This window comes from Entelurus aequoreus, linkage group LG03 (assembly GCF_033978785.1).
Source record: "Entelurus aequoreus isolate RoL-2023_Sb linkage group LG03, RoL_Eaeq_v1.1, whole genome shotgun sequence".
Taxonomy (NCBI): domain Eukaryota; kingdom Metazoa; phylum Chordata; class Actinopteri; order Syngnathiformes; family Syngnathidae; genus Entelurus; species Entelurus aequoreus.
In genome coordinates this window covers 87377465-87398499 of record NC_084733.1, presented here as the reverse complement: position 1 = coordinate 87398499, position 21035 = coordinate 87377465, and the positions used below count along the sequence as shown (strand labels likewise).

Sequence of the window (21035 nt, the reverse complement as noted above, 5' to 3'; positions counted from 1 at the left end):
TTCGGAAAGACCCTTTTTCCAATTCCAGTTTGACATGAATTATCATTGTAGATGTACACTATAATAAATACAAAGTCACTTAAATGAATAGGACATGAAAACGTTCATCAGCGCTTATTTGATTCTTTCAGTGAGTCATCCGCGGCTGCAACATGCAAATTCACACACACCCTGGCGACGATCCAAACAGAATCTCCGCCCTTCCCACACATTGTCAAGTCACTTAAAATGTACAGGTCATTAAACCTGTAACTACTTTCCACAATTAAAATGTTTCGGTCTCATACTTTGCTTGTTCATTCGGGTAACTGCCCATGTGACATCAGCACATGCCATCACGTATAAAGGGAAGCTCTCTGCCTCTTTGCCGTATCGTCTCATCCTCAGACATCACTCAGCGAAGGTAAGATTGCGCACTTTTTTTTGGAATATATTCATTAAAGTTGCACTGGAAATGGAAACTAATTCCAAAAAATGTGCAACTTTTCATAAAATGTAACACAGTTTCTCTCACTGCACAGATGGCTTTTTCTCCTCGGTTGTTGTTGCTTCTGACTGCCGTCAGCGGACTTCTGGCAGGAAGTGTAAGTAAAGGATATCACTGCTTCTTGTTTCCCCCATAAAAACTCTATGCTTCTACTATACTGTATGTCAGTTCATCGTTTGCAAATATATGTATAATATTCTATATATTAACAATGTTCTTTGCTTCTCCGCAGTGGTCTATTGCCATCAAGGAAGGTTGGTTGCTCATACTATTACAAGAATGTTGATGGTTTTCATTGTTAGCCCAACTCATTCTTTGCCAAATCTAAAATACTTACTGTCAGGTTCAAACACTGATGACATCTATTAAACAAGATAGGAGGCAAAGAATTAAACAGAGACAGAATTCAATTTGGACTCAATATATTGAGGAGAGTCGTTTCCATATGAGTTGGGAAATTGTGTTAGATGTAAATATAAATGGAATACAATGATTTGCAAATCCTTTTCAACTTATATTCAATTGAATGCACTACAAAGACAACATATTTGATATTCAAACTCATAAACTTTATTTTTTTTTCTTGCAAATAATAATTAACTTAGAATTTCATGGCTGCAACACGTGCCAAAGTAGTTGGGAAAGGGCATGTTCACCACTGTGTTACATGGCCTTTCCTTTTAACAACACTCAATAAACGTTTGGGAACTGAGGAGACACATTTTTGAGGTGGAATTCTTTCCCATTCTTGCTTGATGTACAGCTTAAGTTGTGGTATTTTAGGCTTCATAATGCGCCACACATTTTCAATGGGAGACAGGTCTGGACTACAGGCAGGCCAGTCTAGTACCCGCACTCTTTTACTACGAAGCCATGTTGATGTAACACGTGGCTTGGCAATGTCTTGCTGAAATAAGCAGGGGCGTCCGTGGTATGTTGCTCCAAAACCTGTATGTACCTTTCAGCATTAATGGTGCCTTCACAGATGTGTAAGTTACCCATGTCTTGGGCACTAATACACCCCCATACCATCACACATGCTGGCTTTTACACTTTGCGCCTAGAACAATCCGGATGGTTCTTTTCCTCTTTGGTCCGGAGGACAGGACGTCCACAGTTTCCAAAAACAATTTGAAATGTGTACTCGTCAGACCACAGAACACTTTTCCACTTTGCATCAGTCCATCTTAGATGAGCTCAGGCCCATCAAAGCCGACGGCGTTTCTGGGTGTTGTTGATCAACGGTTTTCGCCTTGCATAGGAGAGTTTTAACTTGCACTTACAGATGTAGCGACCAACTGTAGTTACTGACAGTGGGTTTCTGAAGTGTTCCTGAGCCCATGTGGTGATATCCTTTACACACTGATGTGGCTTGTTGATGCAGTACAGCCTGAGGGATCGAAGGTCACGGGCTTAGCTGCTTACGTGCAGTGATTTCTCCAGATTCTCTGAACCCTTTGATGATATTACGGAGTGTAGATGGTGAAATCCCTAAATTCCTTGCAATAGCTGGTTGAGAAAGGTTTTTCTTAAACTGTTCAACAATTTGCTCAGGCATTTGTTGACAAAGTGGTGACCCTCGCCCCGTCCTTGTTCGTGAATGACTGAGCATTTCATGGAATCTACTTTTATACCCAATCATGGCACCCACCTGTTCCCAATTTGCCTGTTCACCTGTGGGATGTTCCAAATAAGTGTTTGATGAGCATTCCTCAACTTTATCAGTATTTATTGCCACCTTTCCCAACTTCTTTGTCACGTGTTGCTGGCATCAAATTCTAAAGTTAATGATTATTTGCAAAAAAAAAAAATGTTTATGAGTTTGAACATCAAATATGTTGTCTTTGTAGCATACTCAACTGAATATGGCTTGAAAATTATTCGCAAATCATTTTGTATTCCGTTTATATTTACATCTAACACAATTTCCCAACTCATATGGAAACGGGGTTTGTACAATCTCCAGCACGTTCTGCCAAAAGATTGTATGCCTCCTTTTTATTTTATTTTGGACCCTCCCCGACCACATGGCCACCTTTGTTTCCAAAGGACAAAGGTCGCAAAAAGTTCACAGAAAAGGTCGTAAACAATTCACAGGAAAGGTCAGTTCAAAAAAGAGTTCGTAAAATAGTTCAAAAAGAGGTCCATAAAATAGTTCAAAAAGAGTTCCTAAAATACTTCAAAAAGAATTCGTCTGGAAATTGGGCAGATCCTGTCATCTCTCCGCTCTGAAGTTCTTGGGACGGAACCTCATCCTTCTGTTGATTACCACACAAGAGAGAACACAGAAACCCCTTCATGTGGCTCTCCCCCTTACACGGTGGAGTTTTACGAGCCTTACTCTTGGTAGGCCTCAAAGACAGCCCCTGTCCTCTTGCCTGGAACTCATTTCAACACAAAGTCTTTTGTGATAACTTGCAAACAATTATTCTAACACTTACATTTATCGATCTTGAACGCAACAATTCGTCTTAACAGGCCACTCGGGTCAGTTGAAGAGGTTTTTTTATAAGGTGTTCACAAAGTGTAACGATAACCTAAATGTCGATGGCAGTATCAGACACTTTCATGGGACGGGTGTTGGATCAAATAAGTGTTGCTTCTTCCTACTCTTATTAGACTTAGACTTAGACAAACTTTAATGATCCACAAGGGAAATTGTTCCACACCGTAGCTCAGTTACAAAGGATGGAAAGTGTAAGGATGGAAAGGATAATGCAGGTAGTAGTAGTAGCAATATAAAATATAACATATATGTAATATTTACATAATATATGTACAGTATATGATATATACCAGGGGTCACCAACGCGGTGCCCGCGGGCACCAGGTAGCCCGTAAGGACCAGATGAGTAGCCCGCTGGCCTGTTCTAAAAATAGCTCAAATAGCAGCACTTACCAGTGAGCTGCCTCTATTTTTTTAATTTTATTTATTTACTAGCAATCTGGTCTCGCTTTGCCCGACATTTTTAATTCTAAGAGAGACAAAACTCAAATAGAATTAGAAAATCCAAGAAAATATATTAAAGACTTGGTCTTCACTTGTTTAAATAAATTCATTAATTTTTTTACTTTGCTTCTTATAACTTTCAGAAAGACAAATTTAGAGAAAAAATACAACCTTAAAAATGATTTTAGGATTTTTAAACACATATACCTTTTTTACCTTTTAAATTCCTTCCTCTTCTTTCCTGACAATTGAAATCAATGTTCAAGTAAATGTATTTTTTTTATTGTAAAGAATAATAAATAAATTGTAATTTAATTCTTCATTTTAGCTTCTGTTTTTTCGACGAAGAATATTTGTGAAATATTTCTTCAAACTTATTATGATTAAAATTTAAAAAAATTATTCTGGCAAATCTAGAAAAATCTGTAGAATCAAATTTAAATGTTGTTTCAAAGTCTTTTGAATTTATTTTAAAATTTTTGTTCTGGAAAATCTAGAAGAAATAATGATTTGTCTTAGAAATATAGCTTGGTCCAATTTGTTATATATTCTAACAAAGTGCAGATTGGATTTTAACCTATTTAAAACATGTCATCAAAATTCTAAAATTAATCTTAATCAGGAAAAATTACTAATGATGTTCCATAAATTATTTTTTAAAGTTTTTGTATTCTTTTTTTCGGTTGAATTTAGAATTTTAAAGATTCGAAATTGAAGATAAACTATGTTTCAAAATTAAATTGTCATTTTTTTCGTGTTTTCTCCTCTTTTAAACCGTTCAATTAAGTGTAAATATCATTAATTATTAATAATAACATAGAGTTAAAGGTAAATTGAGCAAATTGGCTATTTCTGGCAATTTATTTAAGTGTGTATCAAACTGGTAGCCCTTCGCATTAATCACTACCCAAGAAGTAGCTCTTGCTTTCAAAAAGGTTGGTGACCCCTGATATATACTGATATATTATATGTTTATATCATATATACAATATATAACAATTACCATGTACAATATTACAGTATATTTAACAGCTGCAGCATAAAATAGAGAGTAGATCCAGCAGAAAATAGACATTATAAACAAAAAGAAGGTGTCAGGTAATAGACAGATATCATCTATTGCTGTATTATAAGTGTGATTGTTTATTGTGCGTGTTTTTTCAACAAGTTGCAATAAATACATGTGTTGATTGTGTAGCAGATGATTGCTGTCCTGAGGGCTGGACTCAGTTGGACATGCGTTGTTTCATCTTCCAAAACGAACGAGTCGACTTCATTACTGCGGAGGTACGGGAAGTGGTAGAAACACATCAACGAAACAGTAAATAGAACTTTCCGGGGGTGTGATGATGCCTATTTACACAGTCATGGCCTCGTAGACCACTTAAGATATGAATGACATCATGTTCATTTTTAATTTTTCTGTGCCCATCAGACCACCTGCATAATTCTGGGCGGGAACCTGGTGTCCATTCACAGCAATCTGGAGAATGAACTCGTGCGACAATTGATTTTTGATGTGACCGGCCAAAACACTCGCACCTGGATCGGATTCACTGACGCAATCCGGGTAAAACATCCACCCACACGACAACACTACACTTTATGCCGAGAAAACAAGTCTCCAAGTACTCTGTTTCTGTCATGATCCGTGGTCCGGATCATGTTTTGTTTAGTTATGTTCTGTTAGTTTTGGACTCCAGTAGTTCCTGTTTGCGCTTCCTTGTTTGTCGACTCATTAGTTTCACCTGCCTCATTTGTTCGATCACACCTGTCACTAACCATGAGATTATTATTCAAGCCCGTGGTTGCCAGTTAGTCGGTCTGGCGACATTGCTCTGTTCTGACTTGTTTCATGCCATAGTTCATGCTGATAGTTTCATGCGTTTGCTTTGTTCATACTGCTCGTTCCAAGTAAGTTTTGTTTATTCATGCCACAGTTAGCGAGTTTTTGTTTCATGTCCATAGTTCACGCCAAGTGTTAGTTTTTGTTTCCTTGGCTAAGTTGAGCCTTGTACGCCTTTTGTTTGCCCCTCTTTTTTGAAAGTCAAGATTAAATAATGTTCCTACCTTCAAGCCTTGTCCGGTATAGTCCGATTGCATCCCGGGAGAACAAATCTCGCAGTAAGCTGCGAAAAAACCCCTCGTCCTGACAGTTTCATATTGACCCCAAAATACTTAGAGTCTCGAAACTGACCATAAGTTCGAGTGTGAATGGTAGTTTGTGTAGTGGTAGGTCAAGTTACCAGTGTTTGGAGTAGGGTTGTACGGTATACCGGTACTAATATAGTATCGCGGTACTAATCAATCAAAAACGGTTTGAAAAGTACCGGTTCCCGGGCATGACGTTGCTTTTTTGGCGAGCAGGGGAGCATGTTCGGCAGCGCACACACACAGAGTACTTACAAGCAGACACGGTGTGTAGACAGAAAATGGAGAACGGACGCATTTTTGGCTTAAAAAGTAAAGATAAAGGTGAAGTTATAACACTGAAACATCCTCAGGAAGAGGTGCTTTAAGACATTAGCTGGCGGCGAACGTCCACTCGCAGTCGGCAGTGCTTTAGCTACTTCTAAATCACTAATCCTGGCCTCCATGGCGACAAATAAAGTACGTTTCTTACAAGTATCATTATCACTGCAGGACGAGGAATAGCTAAACATGCTTCACTACACGCCGTAGGAGGATACGATAGCTAACCGCTAACAGCAATGAATGTAAACAAACGACATGGGTGGATCTACGCCTGACATCCACTGTAATGATACCAAGTACAATAGCGTATCTAGTCGATACTATTATGATTACATCGATATTTTTAGCATACCAATTAGCAAAAATAATAATAATAATAGATTTTATTTTTAAAAAGCACTTTACATTGAGTAAACAACCTCAAAGTGCTACAGTGTATTAAAAAAATAAAATAAAAAGATAATTAAAAAAAAAAAAAAAAAAAATAGAACAGCCAAATAGCTAAAACTAGTATGCATATATCTAAAAAAAAAAGGCTTTTTTAAAAAGAAGGGTTTTTAAGCCTTTTTTAAAAGCATCCACAGTCTGTGGTGCCCTCAGGTGGTCAGGGAGAGCGTTCCACAGACTGGGAGCGGCGGAGCAGAAAGCCCGGTCTCCCATTGTTCGTAGCTTTGTCCTCGGAGGTTGGAGGAGGTTAGCCTGTCCGGTGTCGTGTGGAGGATTTGGGGGTGAGTAGTTCTTTGAGGTAGAGGGGGGCATTTCCATGGAGGCACTGGTGGGTTAGTAGGGAGACTTTGAATTGAGGTGGGCGGGGCCGGGGGGGGGGGGGGGGGGCGATGTTAAGGGGGAAGGAGTATATTTATAGCTAGAATTCACTGAAATTCAAGTATTTCTTATATATATATATATATATATATATATATATATATATATATATATATATATATATATATATATATATATATATATGTATATATATATATATATATATATATATATATATATATATATATATATATATATATATATATATATATATATATATATATATATGAATAAAATAAAAAATTTACTTTCAGTGAATTCTAGCTATATATATATATATATATATATATATATATATATATATATATATGTATATATATATATATATATATATATATATATATATATATATATATATATATATATATATATATATATAAATATATATATATATATGAATAAAATAAAAAATTTACTTTCAGTGAATTCTAGCTATATATATATATATATATATATATATATATATATATATATATATATATGTATTTTATTATATATATATATATATATATATATATATATATATATATATATATATATATATATATATATATATATATATATATATATATATATATATATATATATATATATATATATATACACATATAAATAAAATAAATACTTGAATTTCAGTGTTCATTTATTTACACATATACACACATAACACTCCTCTCTACTCATTGTTGTATTTGAAAGTGCAACGCTTTGCAGCCAGTAGCACAGCCTTTGAAGGAGCGTAGGTATGGGCAGTGTAATATTCTGGGTTGGAGTCAATAACCAGGCGAGGTGACGAAGTTACGTCTCTTTACTTCATACTTCTGAACCGACTCCCACACTTGCCGTCAGGGTGCGCAATACAACGTAAACCGTTGGCCAACCAAAAAGTAACCACAGAACACTATACGGCAGGGGTCACCAACGTGGTGCCCGCGGGCACCAGGTAGCCCGTAAGGACCAGATGAGTAGCCTGCTGGCCTGTTCTAAAAATAGCTCAAATAGCAGCACTTACCAGTGAGCTGCCTCTATTTTTTTTAATTTTATTTATTTACTAGCAAGCTGGTCTCGCTTTGCCTGACATTTTTAATTCTAAGAGAGACAAAACTCAAATAGAATTTGAAAATCCAAGAAAATATTTTAAAGACTTGGTCTTCAATTGTTTAAATACATTCATTATTTGTTTTACTTTGCTTCTTATAACTTTCAGAAAGACAATTTTAGAGAAAAAATACAACCTTAAAAACGATTTTAGGATTTTTAAACACATATACCTTTTTACCTTTTAAATTCCTTCCTCTTCTTTCCTGACAATTTAAATCAATGTTCAAGTAAATGTATTTTTTTTTATTGTAAAGAATAATAAATACATTTTGATTTAATTCTTCATTTTAGCTTCTGTTTTTTCGACGAAGAATATTTGTGAAATATTTCCTCAAACTTATTATGATTAAAATTCTGGCAAATCTAGAAAATCTGTAGAATCAAATTTAAATCTTATTTCAAAGTCTTTTGAATTTCTTTAAAAAAATTTTGCTCTGGAAAATCTAGAAGAAATAGTGATTTGTCTTTGTTAGAAATATAGCTTGGTCCAATTTGTTATATATTCTAACAAAGTGCAGATTGGATTTTAACCTATTTAAAACATGTCATCAAAATTCTAAAATTAATCTAAGTCAGGAAAAATTACTAATGATGTTCCATAAATTATTTTTGTTATTTTTTCAAAAAGATTCGAATTAGCTAGTTTTTCTCTTCTTTTTTTCGGTTGAATTTTGAATTTTAAAGAGTCGAAATTGAAGATAAACTATGTTTCAAAATGTTATTGTCATTTTTTTTCTCGTGTTTTCTCCTCTTTTAAACCGTTCAATTAAGTGTAAATATCATTAATTATTAATAATAACATAGAGTTAAAGGTAAATTGAGCAAATTGGCTATTTCTGGCAATTTATTTAAGTGTGTATCAAACTGGTAGCCCTTCGCATTAATCACTACCCAAGAAGTAGCTCTTGCTTTCAAAAAGGTTGGTGACCCCTGCTATACGGTATGTTCTGTGGTTAGTGTTCTGTGGTTACTTTTTGGTTGGCCAAGCGGACGTGACGACCGGCTGTTCTCAGGGGGCGTGCCTTAAATCCGGCTGGAAATCGGGAGAAATTCGGGAGAATGGTTGTCCCGGGAGATTTTCGGGAGAGGCACTGAAATTCGTGAGTCTCCCGGAAAATTTGGGAGGGTTGGGAAGTATGATTCCAACACTAACCAAATATCCATAGATAATTAATTTGTGGGCCGGATCTGGCCCGCGGGCCGTGACTTTGACACCTGCACAGTGCAGCACTGACGACACATACTCAGAATTGTTGTCCATAAATGTTTCTTCTAGGAGGGTTCCTTTATTTGGACCGACGGCTCAGTTGTGGATTTCACCGACTGGGCAAACAACCGTCCTAGCAGCAATGGAAACCGGAACTGTGCAAACATCAACTTCAGAGGAGGTATCAGTACACCTTGTCATTAACACTTAGATAAGTCAACGTGCAGTAATGTGGTCTTGGTATACTACACGTACACTGACATACTTGTTTGTGTTTACTTGCAGATGATGAGTGGAACGATATCCGATGCAATAGGTCAAGAACTTATGTCTGTGCCATGGATCTGAAATCTCACCATTAAGATCCCCCCCACTGATATCTTCTAGTGTATTCCACTGTCTGGGTTAGACCACTAAAACAACTTCTTTAGGCTAATTGCTCTTTGCTCACATTATTTCAAGAATGTTTCAGCGATTAGTTTACAAAGATTGGTCTAAGATCCCCTTTAGCTGATCCCACAGAGTCTACTTATTTACTAGACATGTCAATGTGAGTGGTGAGTTGGATAGTTTTAGGCAATTAGTTCCATTCTTGCATGCATTCTTTCTTTCCTTCTATCCAGTATGTTTAAAGCAGCTAATATTTTCCCCATGTGTACACTCTGTTCTTGTATCCTATGTCCTCAAGTAAACTCTTGTGCTTTACCTTGAAGGCGTTGGAATGTGTATTTGGAGTATGATGTACTCCCTTTTTACCTTATCTGTTTAGAACATCCATCCATCTTCTTCCGCTTATTCGATTCCCTTAGCAGGGAAGCCCAGACTTCCCTCTCCCCAGTGAATGAATGAAATATGAAATCCGTGCTGCAGTCTGCAGGTGTACCTAATGTTGTGGCCCTGCGGTCATTCACAACTCCTCCAACACGAACATTATTGTTTTTGCACTTTTTGGCTTCTCATTAAATAACTTTTTAAAATAGATTCAATCTTGCACATGGAAAGTTTAAGTGTGGGCTTTAGATGTAATCATACTTGCCAACCTTGAGACCTCCGATATCGGGAGGTGGGTGGGGCGTGTTTGGGCCGGGGGGCGTGGCTAAGGGCGTGGTTAAGAGGAGAGTATATTTACAGCTAGAATACACCAAATCAAGTATTTCATATATATATATATATATATATATATATATATATATATATATATATATATATATATATATATATATATATATATATATATATATATATATATTTATATATATGTATGAAATACTTGACTTTCAGTGAATTCTAGCTATATATAAATATATATATATATATATATTTTTTTTTTTAAATTTATTATACATATAAATAAAATATTTGAATTTCAGTGTTCTGCAGGCTATCCAGTAGATGGCAGTAATGTCCTGTTTAAGAGTGTCACAACATTGTTGTTTACTGCAGACGAACTGCTTTACGGTAGACTAAACGTGACTGCTGTTGTTGTGTGTTGGGAGGACGTTAATGAAACTGCCCAACAATAAACCCACATAAGAAACCAAGAACTCTCTCTCCTTGTTGTGCACTCTACTCTCTAAAAGCCGTAGATGTTATGACGTCATTGGGCAGGCAAGCTGTTTATATTGTGGGAAAGCGGACGTGAGAACAGGCTGTCCCCACTCAGGTCCGCATTGAGCTGGAGGGGGCGTGGCCTCCAGCTCCGGCTGAATACCGGGAGTTTGTCGGGAGAACATCTCTGCCGGGAGGTTGTCGGGAGAGGCGCTGAATACCGGGATTCTCCCGCTAAAAACGGGAGGGTTGACAAGTATGGATGTAATAACACTCCCATCAGGGGGTGCATTCTACGGCGGGGGTGCATTAACCGGCACAAGGAGGCGGGATTACTGCGAGCCTCAGCCAGTGCGTCTTCGCAGCAGTTTTATGATTGCTCAGCACAAGAAATACGTGACACACATACAGTTGTTGACAAAATACACTGTACATTATATACCTCAGCTAACTAAACTATGGAAATGTATAATATAGTTCATATAGCAATACGGTCTCAGTTAGCCGAGTCCGCAATCCATGTTGAGGCACAACTGAGTGACCTGCCTCAACTGGCTGCTGATCTCTTCTCAGTATTTGAACGGCAAATGTGAAAATTTCAGCGATTTTGAATAAAAATAATCTAAAACTGGTGAAGTTAAATGGAAAATAACTTTATAATATAATCACTGGATACATATAACAATTTAATTATTTTTTTTTCTTTTTACATTTTTTTTCTTTCCATGATGGCACGTGAGGCCCCGCCTCACCTGCCTCCAGTGACTGCACGTTACTGCGGTCTACATCTGACAGCTGCAGCCACAGAAGCTTCACCAACTGACGTAGAGGCTGCTGACAATATGGACATTGTTGTAAGGGCTGATGCAGCCAGTCAGCCTCCGCCCCCTATGGCTCAAGCTCCGACCCCAAGGCTCAGGCTCGGTCCACCTCAGTTTTTCCAAACTCAAGCTCCTGCACTTCCTGTTTCAGCAGCCCCGCTTCTCATAGCCCACCCACCCAGTTGGAATCTTGCCAACTGTGCGGGTTAAAGACGACCTGGTGTAACTCCTAAACCAATGACAGTATTATCTTTATAGCACAAGAAAGGCATGCGACCCTACAGGTCCAGTCAGTGTTTACCTGGTTCTTAAGTACAGGTACTACTTTGCATATAGTTTCCTCACGCACAGACTCATTACGTTTTTTGCTAATTGTTCCACACCCGGTTTATCCTGAGCACATACTTGAGTTTATGGAGTCTATAATCATTGTTGGCAATGGAGTATCTGCGTTTTTTTCCCCTTCCTTCTCTCTGCTAGCAGGATACTGGCCTTGGTGGTAGATCGCCAGTTGGTGCAATCTGATGTTGCTGCTTCCAGGTCCATAGGGTAGATGCCGCACGCTTTCAGGTCGCATTTGCAGAGACGTTCCTTGTAGCGGAGGGTGGGACGTCCTGTGGGCCGATTTTTATTTATTTGTTTATTTTTAAATGAATATACTTGCAGTGTGTATATTGTACATGTTACATATTGTTATGAAGGTGTCTGTTACTACATTATATATATACTTGCAGTATGTATACTGTACATATTACATATTGTTATGAAGGTGTCTATTACTACATTATATATATACTTGCAGTATGTATACTGTACATATTACATATTGTTATGAAGGTGTCTGTTACTACATTATATATATACTTGCAGTATGTATACTGTACATATTACATATTGTTTTGAAGGTGTCTGTTACTACATTATATATATACGTGCAGTGTGTATATTGTACATATTACATATTGTTATGAAGGTGTCTGTTACTACATTATATATACTTGCAGTGTGTATATTGTACATATTGTTATGAAGGTGTCTGTTACTACATTATATATATACGTGCAGTGTGTATATTGTACATATTACATATTGTTATGAAGGTGTCTGTTACTACATTATATATACTTGCAGTGTGTATATTGTACATATTACATATTGTTATGAAGGTGTCTGTTACTACATTATATATATATGTGCAGTGTGTATATTGTACATATTACATATTGTTATGAAGGTGTCTGTTACTACATTATATATACTTTCAGTGTGTATATTGTACATATTGTTATGAAGGTGTCTGTTACTACATCATATATATACGTGCAGTGTGTATATTGTACATATTACATGTTGTTATGAAGGTGTCTGTTACTATATTATATATATACTTGCAGTGTGTATATTGTACATATTACATATTGTTATGAAGGTGTCTGTTACTACATTATATATATACTTGCAGTGTGTATATTGTACATATTACATATTGTTATGAAGGTGTCTGTTACTACATTATATATATACTTGCAGTGTGTATATTGTACATATTACATATTGTTATGAAGGTGTCTGTTACTACATTATATATATATACTTGCAGAGTGTATATTGTACATATTACATATTGTTATGAAGGTGTCTGTTACTATATTGTATATATACTTGCAGTGTGTATATTTGACATATTGTTATGAAGGTGTCTGTTACTACATTATATATATACTTGCAGTGTATAAATAAAACATATTACATATTGTTATGAAGGTGTCTGTTACTACATTATATATATATATATATATATATATATATATATATACGTGCAGTGTGTATATAAAACGTTGATGGAGAGTTTTGGACGTTGGGGCTTTGAAGGCTACAAAGGCGACTCCCATTGGTTGCATTTTTTAAATCATGTTTAGAATCCTAAAAAACAAAATAAAGACATGCGAGTTCCTTGTCTCTCATAATGATTGTGAATGATGGGCAAAATTCCCAAAAAGTGCAGTTCTTCTTGAAGTAGCCAGAACAATATTATTATAGAACATATTTCTTCTTCCAATAAAGCATTTTGTGTCACTACTTATTCATTGTATTTGATTATTTTGAATAAAACTTGGTTAAGGTGTTCATGAGTACGTTTATCTCAGATTTAACAATACTGTGAAAACGATGATGATCCTGATCATTTTGGTGACAATAACAGTGATATGAAATGTTGATATCGTTACATCCCTATAGATTTATACACAGTGTAGTATTGCCCATATTTATTCATCATAGTATCAGCAATGGTACAACTCTCAAACTGCACCGACTCTACACCAGTGGTTCTTAACCTTGTTGGAGGTACTGAACCCCACCAGTTTCATATGCGCTTTCACCGAAACCTTCTTTAGTGAAAAATAAAATGTTTTTTTCTTAATTTAATCTTAATGTATAAATATTAATCATGAAATGATGTTATTATATTAAATAAATACTAATAAAGATATATTTTACAAACAGAATGTTACAGGAATGTACACATGATCCCATGTTTACATCTCATTGTGCAAAATGTGAATGTTTTAGTGGGAACTAAATGCGATATCGGAAAGGGGTACAAATTATTTCCAAAGCAGGACACCCACCCAGACATACAATACTAGTACACCGCTCATGAAAAACAACATGTTGTGTTACTGTCATTGTAAGTGTCCTCTGAATTTGACCCATCACCCTTGATCACCCCCTGGGAGGTGAGGGGAGCAGTGGGCAGTGGTGCCGCGCCCGGGAATCATTTTTGGTGATTTAACCCCCAATTCCAACACTTGATGCTGAGTGAGGTAATGGGTCACATTTTTATAGTCTTTGGTATGACTCGGCCGGGGTTTGAACTCCCAACCTACCGATCTCAGGGCGGACACTCTAACCACTAGACCACTGAGTTAGAGGGAACATTGTTTGGGGGTATCCATAATACGCCGATAGGGAGAAGTTTTTATTTACACGATGAGTCGGGTGTGTACTGACCTCCGCGGCGGAGGCTCCGCCGAACCCCTGAGGCCGACTCACCGAACCCCTAGGGTTCGATCGAACCCAGGTTAAGAACCACTGCTCTACACACTTAAATGAACCATAGCTGCTTCACGAGGTTTCAAGACGAGCTGCTGTCGCTTTTCTGCCACCGTGGGTTGTTAAAGTGCTTGATTTGATATGCACCATCGCGGCCACGATTAAATGAATGTGATCGTCGGTGATATAGACAAACTGCACTGACTCTACACACTTAAATGAACCATAGCATTGTGTCGGAAGATATGCCTTTATTGTTTGTCACCTTATTAAAACGCTATGTTCACATTCTAAGATGGTACAGTATGTCGTTTCCAGCCAAAGTCGAGGTGACTGTTTTTTTCTTCTACATCTTGAATACCCAGGGAATAGAGCTTGTGCAGAAGTGAATAGAACGAAAGAAGGCATGAAAGAATGGAACTAATTGCCTAAAACTATCCAACTCACCACTAACATTGACATGTCTAGTAAATAAGTAGAATCTGTGTGATCAGCTAAAGGGGATCTTGGACCAATCTTTGTGAACTAATCAATGAGACGTTCTTGGAATAATGTAAGCACAGAGCAATTAGCGTAAAGAAGTTGTTTTAGCGGTCTAACCCAGACAGTGGAAACACTAGAAGATATCATGGAGGGATCTTAATGGTGAAGTTTCAGATCCATGGCACAGACAAAAGGTCTTAACAGCGTGCATTGGATATCGTTCCAGTCATCATCTGCAAGTAAACACAAACAAATATGTCAGTGTACGTGTAGTATACCAAAGACTACATTTTTTACGGGGTGAATTTCCTGTATGATTTTCAGTAATTATTACTCCACGTTGACTTATCCAACTATTAATGACAAGGTGTATTGATACCTCCTCTGAAGTTGATTATTGCACAGTCCTGTTCTCCATTGTTGTTCGGGCGACCGTTTGCCCAGTCGGTGAAATCCACATCTGAGCCGTCGGTCCAAAGAAAGGAATCCTCCTAGAAGACACAATTATTGACAACAATTTTGAGTATGCAATCCAATCCAATATTATTATTATTATCATTAACAGCTGGTAATGAGCATCGAATTAACATACAGGAACACATATTTTCTATACAGCAACAAGACTGTAGTGGTACTTTGGGATACTTGGGAGCTGAGCCAGAAGGCAAAGCACTCGGTCTACCGAGCTATCTACACTCCTACTCTCACCTATGGTCATGAAGTGTGGGTCATGACCGAAAGAATAAGATATTAGTTTTCTCAGAAGGGTGGCTGGCATCGCCCTTAGAGATAGGGTGAGAAGTTCAGTCACCCGAGAGAGACTCGGAGTAGAGCCGCTACTCCTTTGCTTGGAAAGGAGCCAGCTTAGGTGGTTCGGGCATCTCGTGCGGATGCCTCACGAGCGTCTCCCTAGGGAGGTCCTCGTTGCACTTCCCACTGGGAGGAGACCCCGGGGCAGGCCAAGGACCAAATGGGGAGATTACATATCCTCTCTGGCCTGGGAACGCTTCAAGATCCCCCAGGAGGAAGTTGCTAATGTTGCTCTGGAGAGGGAAGTCTGGGGGTCTCTGCTGGAGCTGTTGTCCCTGCGACCCGATTCCGGATAAGCGGTTCAAGATGGATGGATGGATGGATGGGAGGTTTTCAGGATACAAGCTGTCTTTTTGCTAATTGGTATGCTTTAGGTTATGAGCAAAGATTCGTTTTATCAGCCTCCCCACCGCTGGTTGAATGCCTCAGTGAACCCCCGTGAGATCTGACCAAAACATCTGGTGTCTTACTCACTATCTTTAGTTTATAGCAAGAGACGGTCATAACTTTGCTTTTCCAATCCTTGGAATGAAGGACAGTGAAGCAGTTTGAGAGTAAAACTGCTAGACTGGAAATCCCTGATTTAGAGACTTTGGGGTCAATGTGAAATATGGTACTTGAAGACTTGTTTTCTCAGCACATAGTGTAGCGTTAATGTGTTGGTGAATGTATTACCTCTATTGCGTCAGTGAATCCGATCCAGGTGCGAGTGTTTCTGCCAGTCGCGTCAAAAATCAATTGTCGAACAACTTCGTTCTCCAGACTGCTGTGAATGGACACCAGGTTCCCGCCGAGAATTTTGCAGATGATCTGATGGACACACATTTGACCATGATGTAATTTATCATAAGGGCCAAAGGACTACGCCTGCATAAAGGGGCATCATCACACCCCTCAAATTACCACTTTTTAGGACAGCACATTACACCAACTGCTTATTTGTGTGTTTTCTACCACTTCCCGTACCTCTGCTTGATTAAAGTCAACCTCATAGTTTTGGAAGATGAAACAACGCTCGTCCAACTGACTCCAGTCCTTAGGGCAGCAATCATCTGCTACACAATCAATACATGTATTCATTTGCAACTTGTTCAAAAACATGCACGGCACAATAAACAATCACACTGACATGATCTATTATTATCTATTGTGGTCAAGTTGTACTGTTCTATCTGTGCAATGGCACACAACTTGCAATCTTCCATTGCGAGTTGTCTCGCAGCAGCAGTTTGTTTCCAGACCCTGCCTGCTGACAGCCAAGGACGGAGTTTGAGTACCTCAACGCGGACAAAACAGAGACAGGGCGAAATCACGAGTGTCAGCACATTTCCATTCTGAATAATCCCGTATTGTGTCGACTGGGGCCGCTTGCATTACCACTCCCTTCAGAAGCAGCCTCAGTGATGTTAAAGGCCTACTGAAAGCCACAACTACCGACCACGCAGTTTGATAGTTTATATATCAATGATGAAATCTTAACATTGCAACACATGCCAATACGGCCGGGTTAACTTATAAAGTGACATTTTAAAATTCCCGGGAAATATCCGGCTGAAACATCGCGGTATGATGACGTATGCGCGTGACAAAGTCCGAGTAACGGAAGTTATGGTACCCTGTAGAATCCTATACAAAAAGCTCTGTTTTCATTTCATAATTCCACAGTATTCTGGACATCTTTTGCAATTTTTTTAATGAACAATGAAGGCTGCAAAGAAGACAGTTGTAGGTGGGATCAGTGTATTAGCAGCGGACTACAGCAACACAACCAGGAGGACTTTATTGGAGCGCTAGCTGTGCTAGCCGCGCTAGCCGCCGACTTCACCTTGACTTCCTACGTCTCCGGGCCGCCAAACGCATCGGGTGAAGTCCTTCGTCCTTCTGCCGATCGCTGGAACGCAGGTGAGCACGGGTGTTGATGAGCAAATGAGGGCTGGCTGGCGTAGGTGGAGAGCTAATGTTTTTAGCATAGCTCTGTGCAGTCCTGTTGCTAAGTTAGCTTCAATGGCGTCGTTAGCACAGGATTGTTAACCTTCGCCAGCCTGGAAAGCATTAACCGTGTATTTACACGTCCACGGTTTAATAGTATTGTTGATTTTCTATCTATACTTCCAGTCAGGGGGTTATTTCTTTTTTTTCTATATGCAGTTAAAGCAAGATGCTATCACGTTAGCTCGTAGCTAAAGCATTTCGCCGATGTATTGTCGTGGAGATAAAAGGCACTGAATGTCCATTTCGCGTTCTCGACTCTCATTTTCAAGAGGATATAGTATCCCAGGTGGTTTAAAATACAAAACTGTGATCTATAATAGAAAAAGGAGAGTGTGGAATCCAATGAGCCAGCTTGTACCTAAGTTACGGTCAGAGCGAAAAAAGATACGTCCATCGCTGCCTCTCAAGTCATTCACTGTAACGTTCCTCGTCTACGAATCTTTCATCCTCGCTCAAATTAATGGGGTAATCATCACTTTCTCGGTCCGAATCTCTCTCGCTCCATTGTAAACAACGGGGAATTGTGAGGAATACTAGCTCCTGTGACGTCACGCTACTTCCGGTACAGGCAAGGCTTTTTTTTTTATCAGCGAGCAAAAGTTGCAAACTTTATCGTCGATTTTCTCTACTAAATCCTTTCAGCAAAAATATGGCAATATCGCGAAATGATCAAGTATGACACATAGAATGGATCTGCTATTCCCGTTTAAATTTTAAAAAATCATTTCAGTAGGCCTTTAACTAGGGAACTCCTGAATAAATAGAGGAGCGCAGGGGGCTGTACATTAGAGCGTAGGGTGAAACTGTAACTGAGTGTGCAGCCCAATACGTTTCTCCTCATGAGCAAAATTCAACTCTGTCTCTGCTCGATTCTTTGCTTCTCGTCTCGTTTAATAGATAGTTCGGTGTTTGAACCTGACCTAGAGAAAAACCAGTGTAGAGAAAAACCAGTGTAGAGCGGTGTCATAAAATCCGACAATGTGCTGGAGATGACGGAGAAGAATATTATGGTCGATAGCGTCAAAGGCTAGTAAGGGCCAGGAGGATGAGAAGTGATTTCATCCTTTGTAACTGAGCTGCTGTGTGGAACAATTTCCCTTGTGGATCAATCACATTTATCTAAGTCTAAGCCCTGGTCAGCAGCTACCAGGAAGTCATTGGTTAAAGTTTGAAGTGAAGTTCAGGATTTAGCTAAAATGGTAAGTCAGTCCCTAGATATCAGTCAAAAATACTCAGGCGGAAAAAAAGCCAGCGCCTCCGTCATCTCCATGTTGTTGTATTGTTATGCTTTGTGAGTACCATATGCTTGTAATACCAATATAGGTGGCCTGTTGAAAATAAATGTTGTACATTTTGGGGTAACCTGTTGTTTGCTTCGCACATGATTACTGCCGTGTCAAAGTGTTCAAGATCGAGAAATGTAAGTATTTTAGATTTGGCAAAGAATGAGTTTAGCTAACAATGAAAACCATCAACATTCTTGTAATAGTATGAGCAACCAACCTTTCTTGATGGCAGAAGACCACTGTGGAGAAGCAAAGAACATTGTTAATATATAGAACAGGGGTCACCAACGAGGTGCCCGCGGGCACCAGGTAGCCCGTAAGGACCAGATGAGTAGCCCGCCGGCCTGTTCTAAAAATAGCTCACAGGACAGCACTTACCAGTGAGCTGCCTCTATTTTTAAAATTGTATTTATTTACTAGCAATCTGGTCTCGCTTTGCCCGACATTTTTAATTCTAAGAGAGACAAAACTCAAATAGAATTAGAAAATCCAAGAAAATATATTAAAGACTTGGTCTTCACTTGTTTAAATAAATTCATTAATGTTTTTACTTTGCTTCTTATAACTTTCAGAAAGACAAATTTAGAGAAAAAAATACAACCTTAAAAATGATTTTAGGATTTTTAAACACATATACCTTTTTACCTTTTAAATTCCTTCCTCTTCTTTCCTGACAATTTAAATCATTGTTCAAGTAAATGTTTTTTTTTTTTTATTGTAAAGAATAATAAATAAATTGCAATTTAATTCTTCATTTTAGCTTCTGTTTTTTCGACGAAGAATATTTGTGAAATATTTCTTCAAACTTATTATGATTAAAATTCAAAAAAATTATTCTGGCAAATCTAGAAAAATCTGTAGAATCAAATTTAAATGTTGTTTCAAAGTCTTTTGAATTTATTTTAAAATTTTTGTTCTGGAAAATCTGGAAGAAATAATGATTTGTCTTTGTTAGAAATATAGCTTGGTCCAATTTGTTATATATTCTAACAAAGTGTAGATTGGATTTTAACCTATTTAAAACATGTCATCAAAATTCTAAAATTAATCTTAATCAGGAAAAATTACGAATGATGTTCCATAAATTATTTTTTTAAGTTTTTCTCTTCTTTTTTTCGGTTGAATTTAGAATTTTAAAGATTCGAAATTGAAGATAAACTATGTTTCAAAATTTAATTGTCATTTTTTTCGTGTTTTCTCCTCTTTTAAACCGTTCAATTAAGTGTAAATATCATTAATTATTAATAATAACATAGAGTTAAAGGTAAATTGAGCAAATTGGCTATTTCTGGCAATTTATTGAAGTGTGTATCAAAATGGTAGCCCTTCGCATTAATCACTACCCAAGAAGTAGCTCTTGCTTTCAAAAAGGTTGGTGACCCCTGGTATAGAATATTATACATGTATTTGCAAATGATGAACTGGCATAGTAGAAAGCATGAGTTTTTATGGGGGAAACAAGAAGCAGTGATATCCTTTACTTACACTTCCTGCCAGAAGTCCGCTGACGGCAGTCAGAAGCAACAACAACCGAGGAGAAAAAGCCATCTGTGCAGTGAGAGAAAATGTGTTAGAAGCCTGCGCTATTTTATGAAAAGTTGCACATTTTTGGAATGAGTTTCAATTTCCAGTGCAACTTTAATGAATATATTCCAAAAAGTGTGCGATCTTACCTTCGCTGAGTGATGTCTGAGGATGAGACGATGCAGCAAAGAGGCGGAGAGCTTCCCTTTATATGTGATGGCATGTGCTGATGTCACATGGGCAGTTACCCAAATTATTAGGCAACGTATGCGACCGAAACATTTTAATTGTGGAAAGTAATTACAGGTTTAATGACCTGTACATTTTAATTGACTTGATAATGTGTGGGACAGGCGATGTCCTGGCAGAGATGCAAACATGTACGGTATGTTCAAATCTCTGCAAGGGTGTGTGTGTGGACATTAATTGTGTCTCTATTGCGAAAGCTTTTTTTGACACTGGCTGTACGGAA

At 37.8% G+C, this 21035-nt stretch overlaps 2 protein-coding genes across 2 annotated transcripts; one reads left to right on the top strand and one right to left on the bottom strand.

Moving 5' to 3' along the window:
• The first annotated feature begins 698 nt into the window (after positions 1-698).
• On the top strand, positions 699-11583 carry LOC133645980 (galactose-specific lectin nattectin-like). The gene is made up of 5 exons (XM_062040904.1): positions 699-741; positions 4639-4724; positions 4873-5007; positions 9115-9226; positions 11453-11583. Exons 1-5 carry the CDS (start codon positions 699-701, stop codon positions 11581-11583), a joined length of 507 nt encoding a protein of 168 aa, XP_061896888.1.
• Positions 11584-14734: 3151 nt separating this feature from the next.
• On the bottom strand, positions 14735-20587 carry LOC133645979 (ladderlectin-like). Its single transcript, XM_062040903.1, has 4 exons — positions 20525-20587; positions 16437-16571; positions 15331-15442; positions 14735-15184 (listed from the first exon to the last, which is right to left on the bottom strand). Exons 1-4 carry the CDS (start codon positions 20585-20587, stop codon positions 15108-15110), a joined length of 387 nt encoding a protein of 128 aa, XP_061896887.1. The 3' UTR covers positions 14735-15107.
• Between the last annotated feature and the right edge of the window lie 448 nt (positions 20588-21035).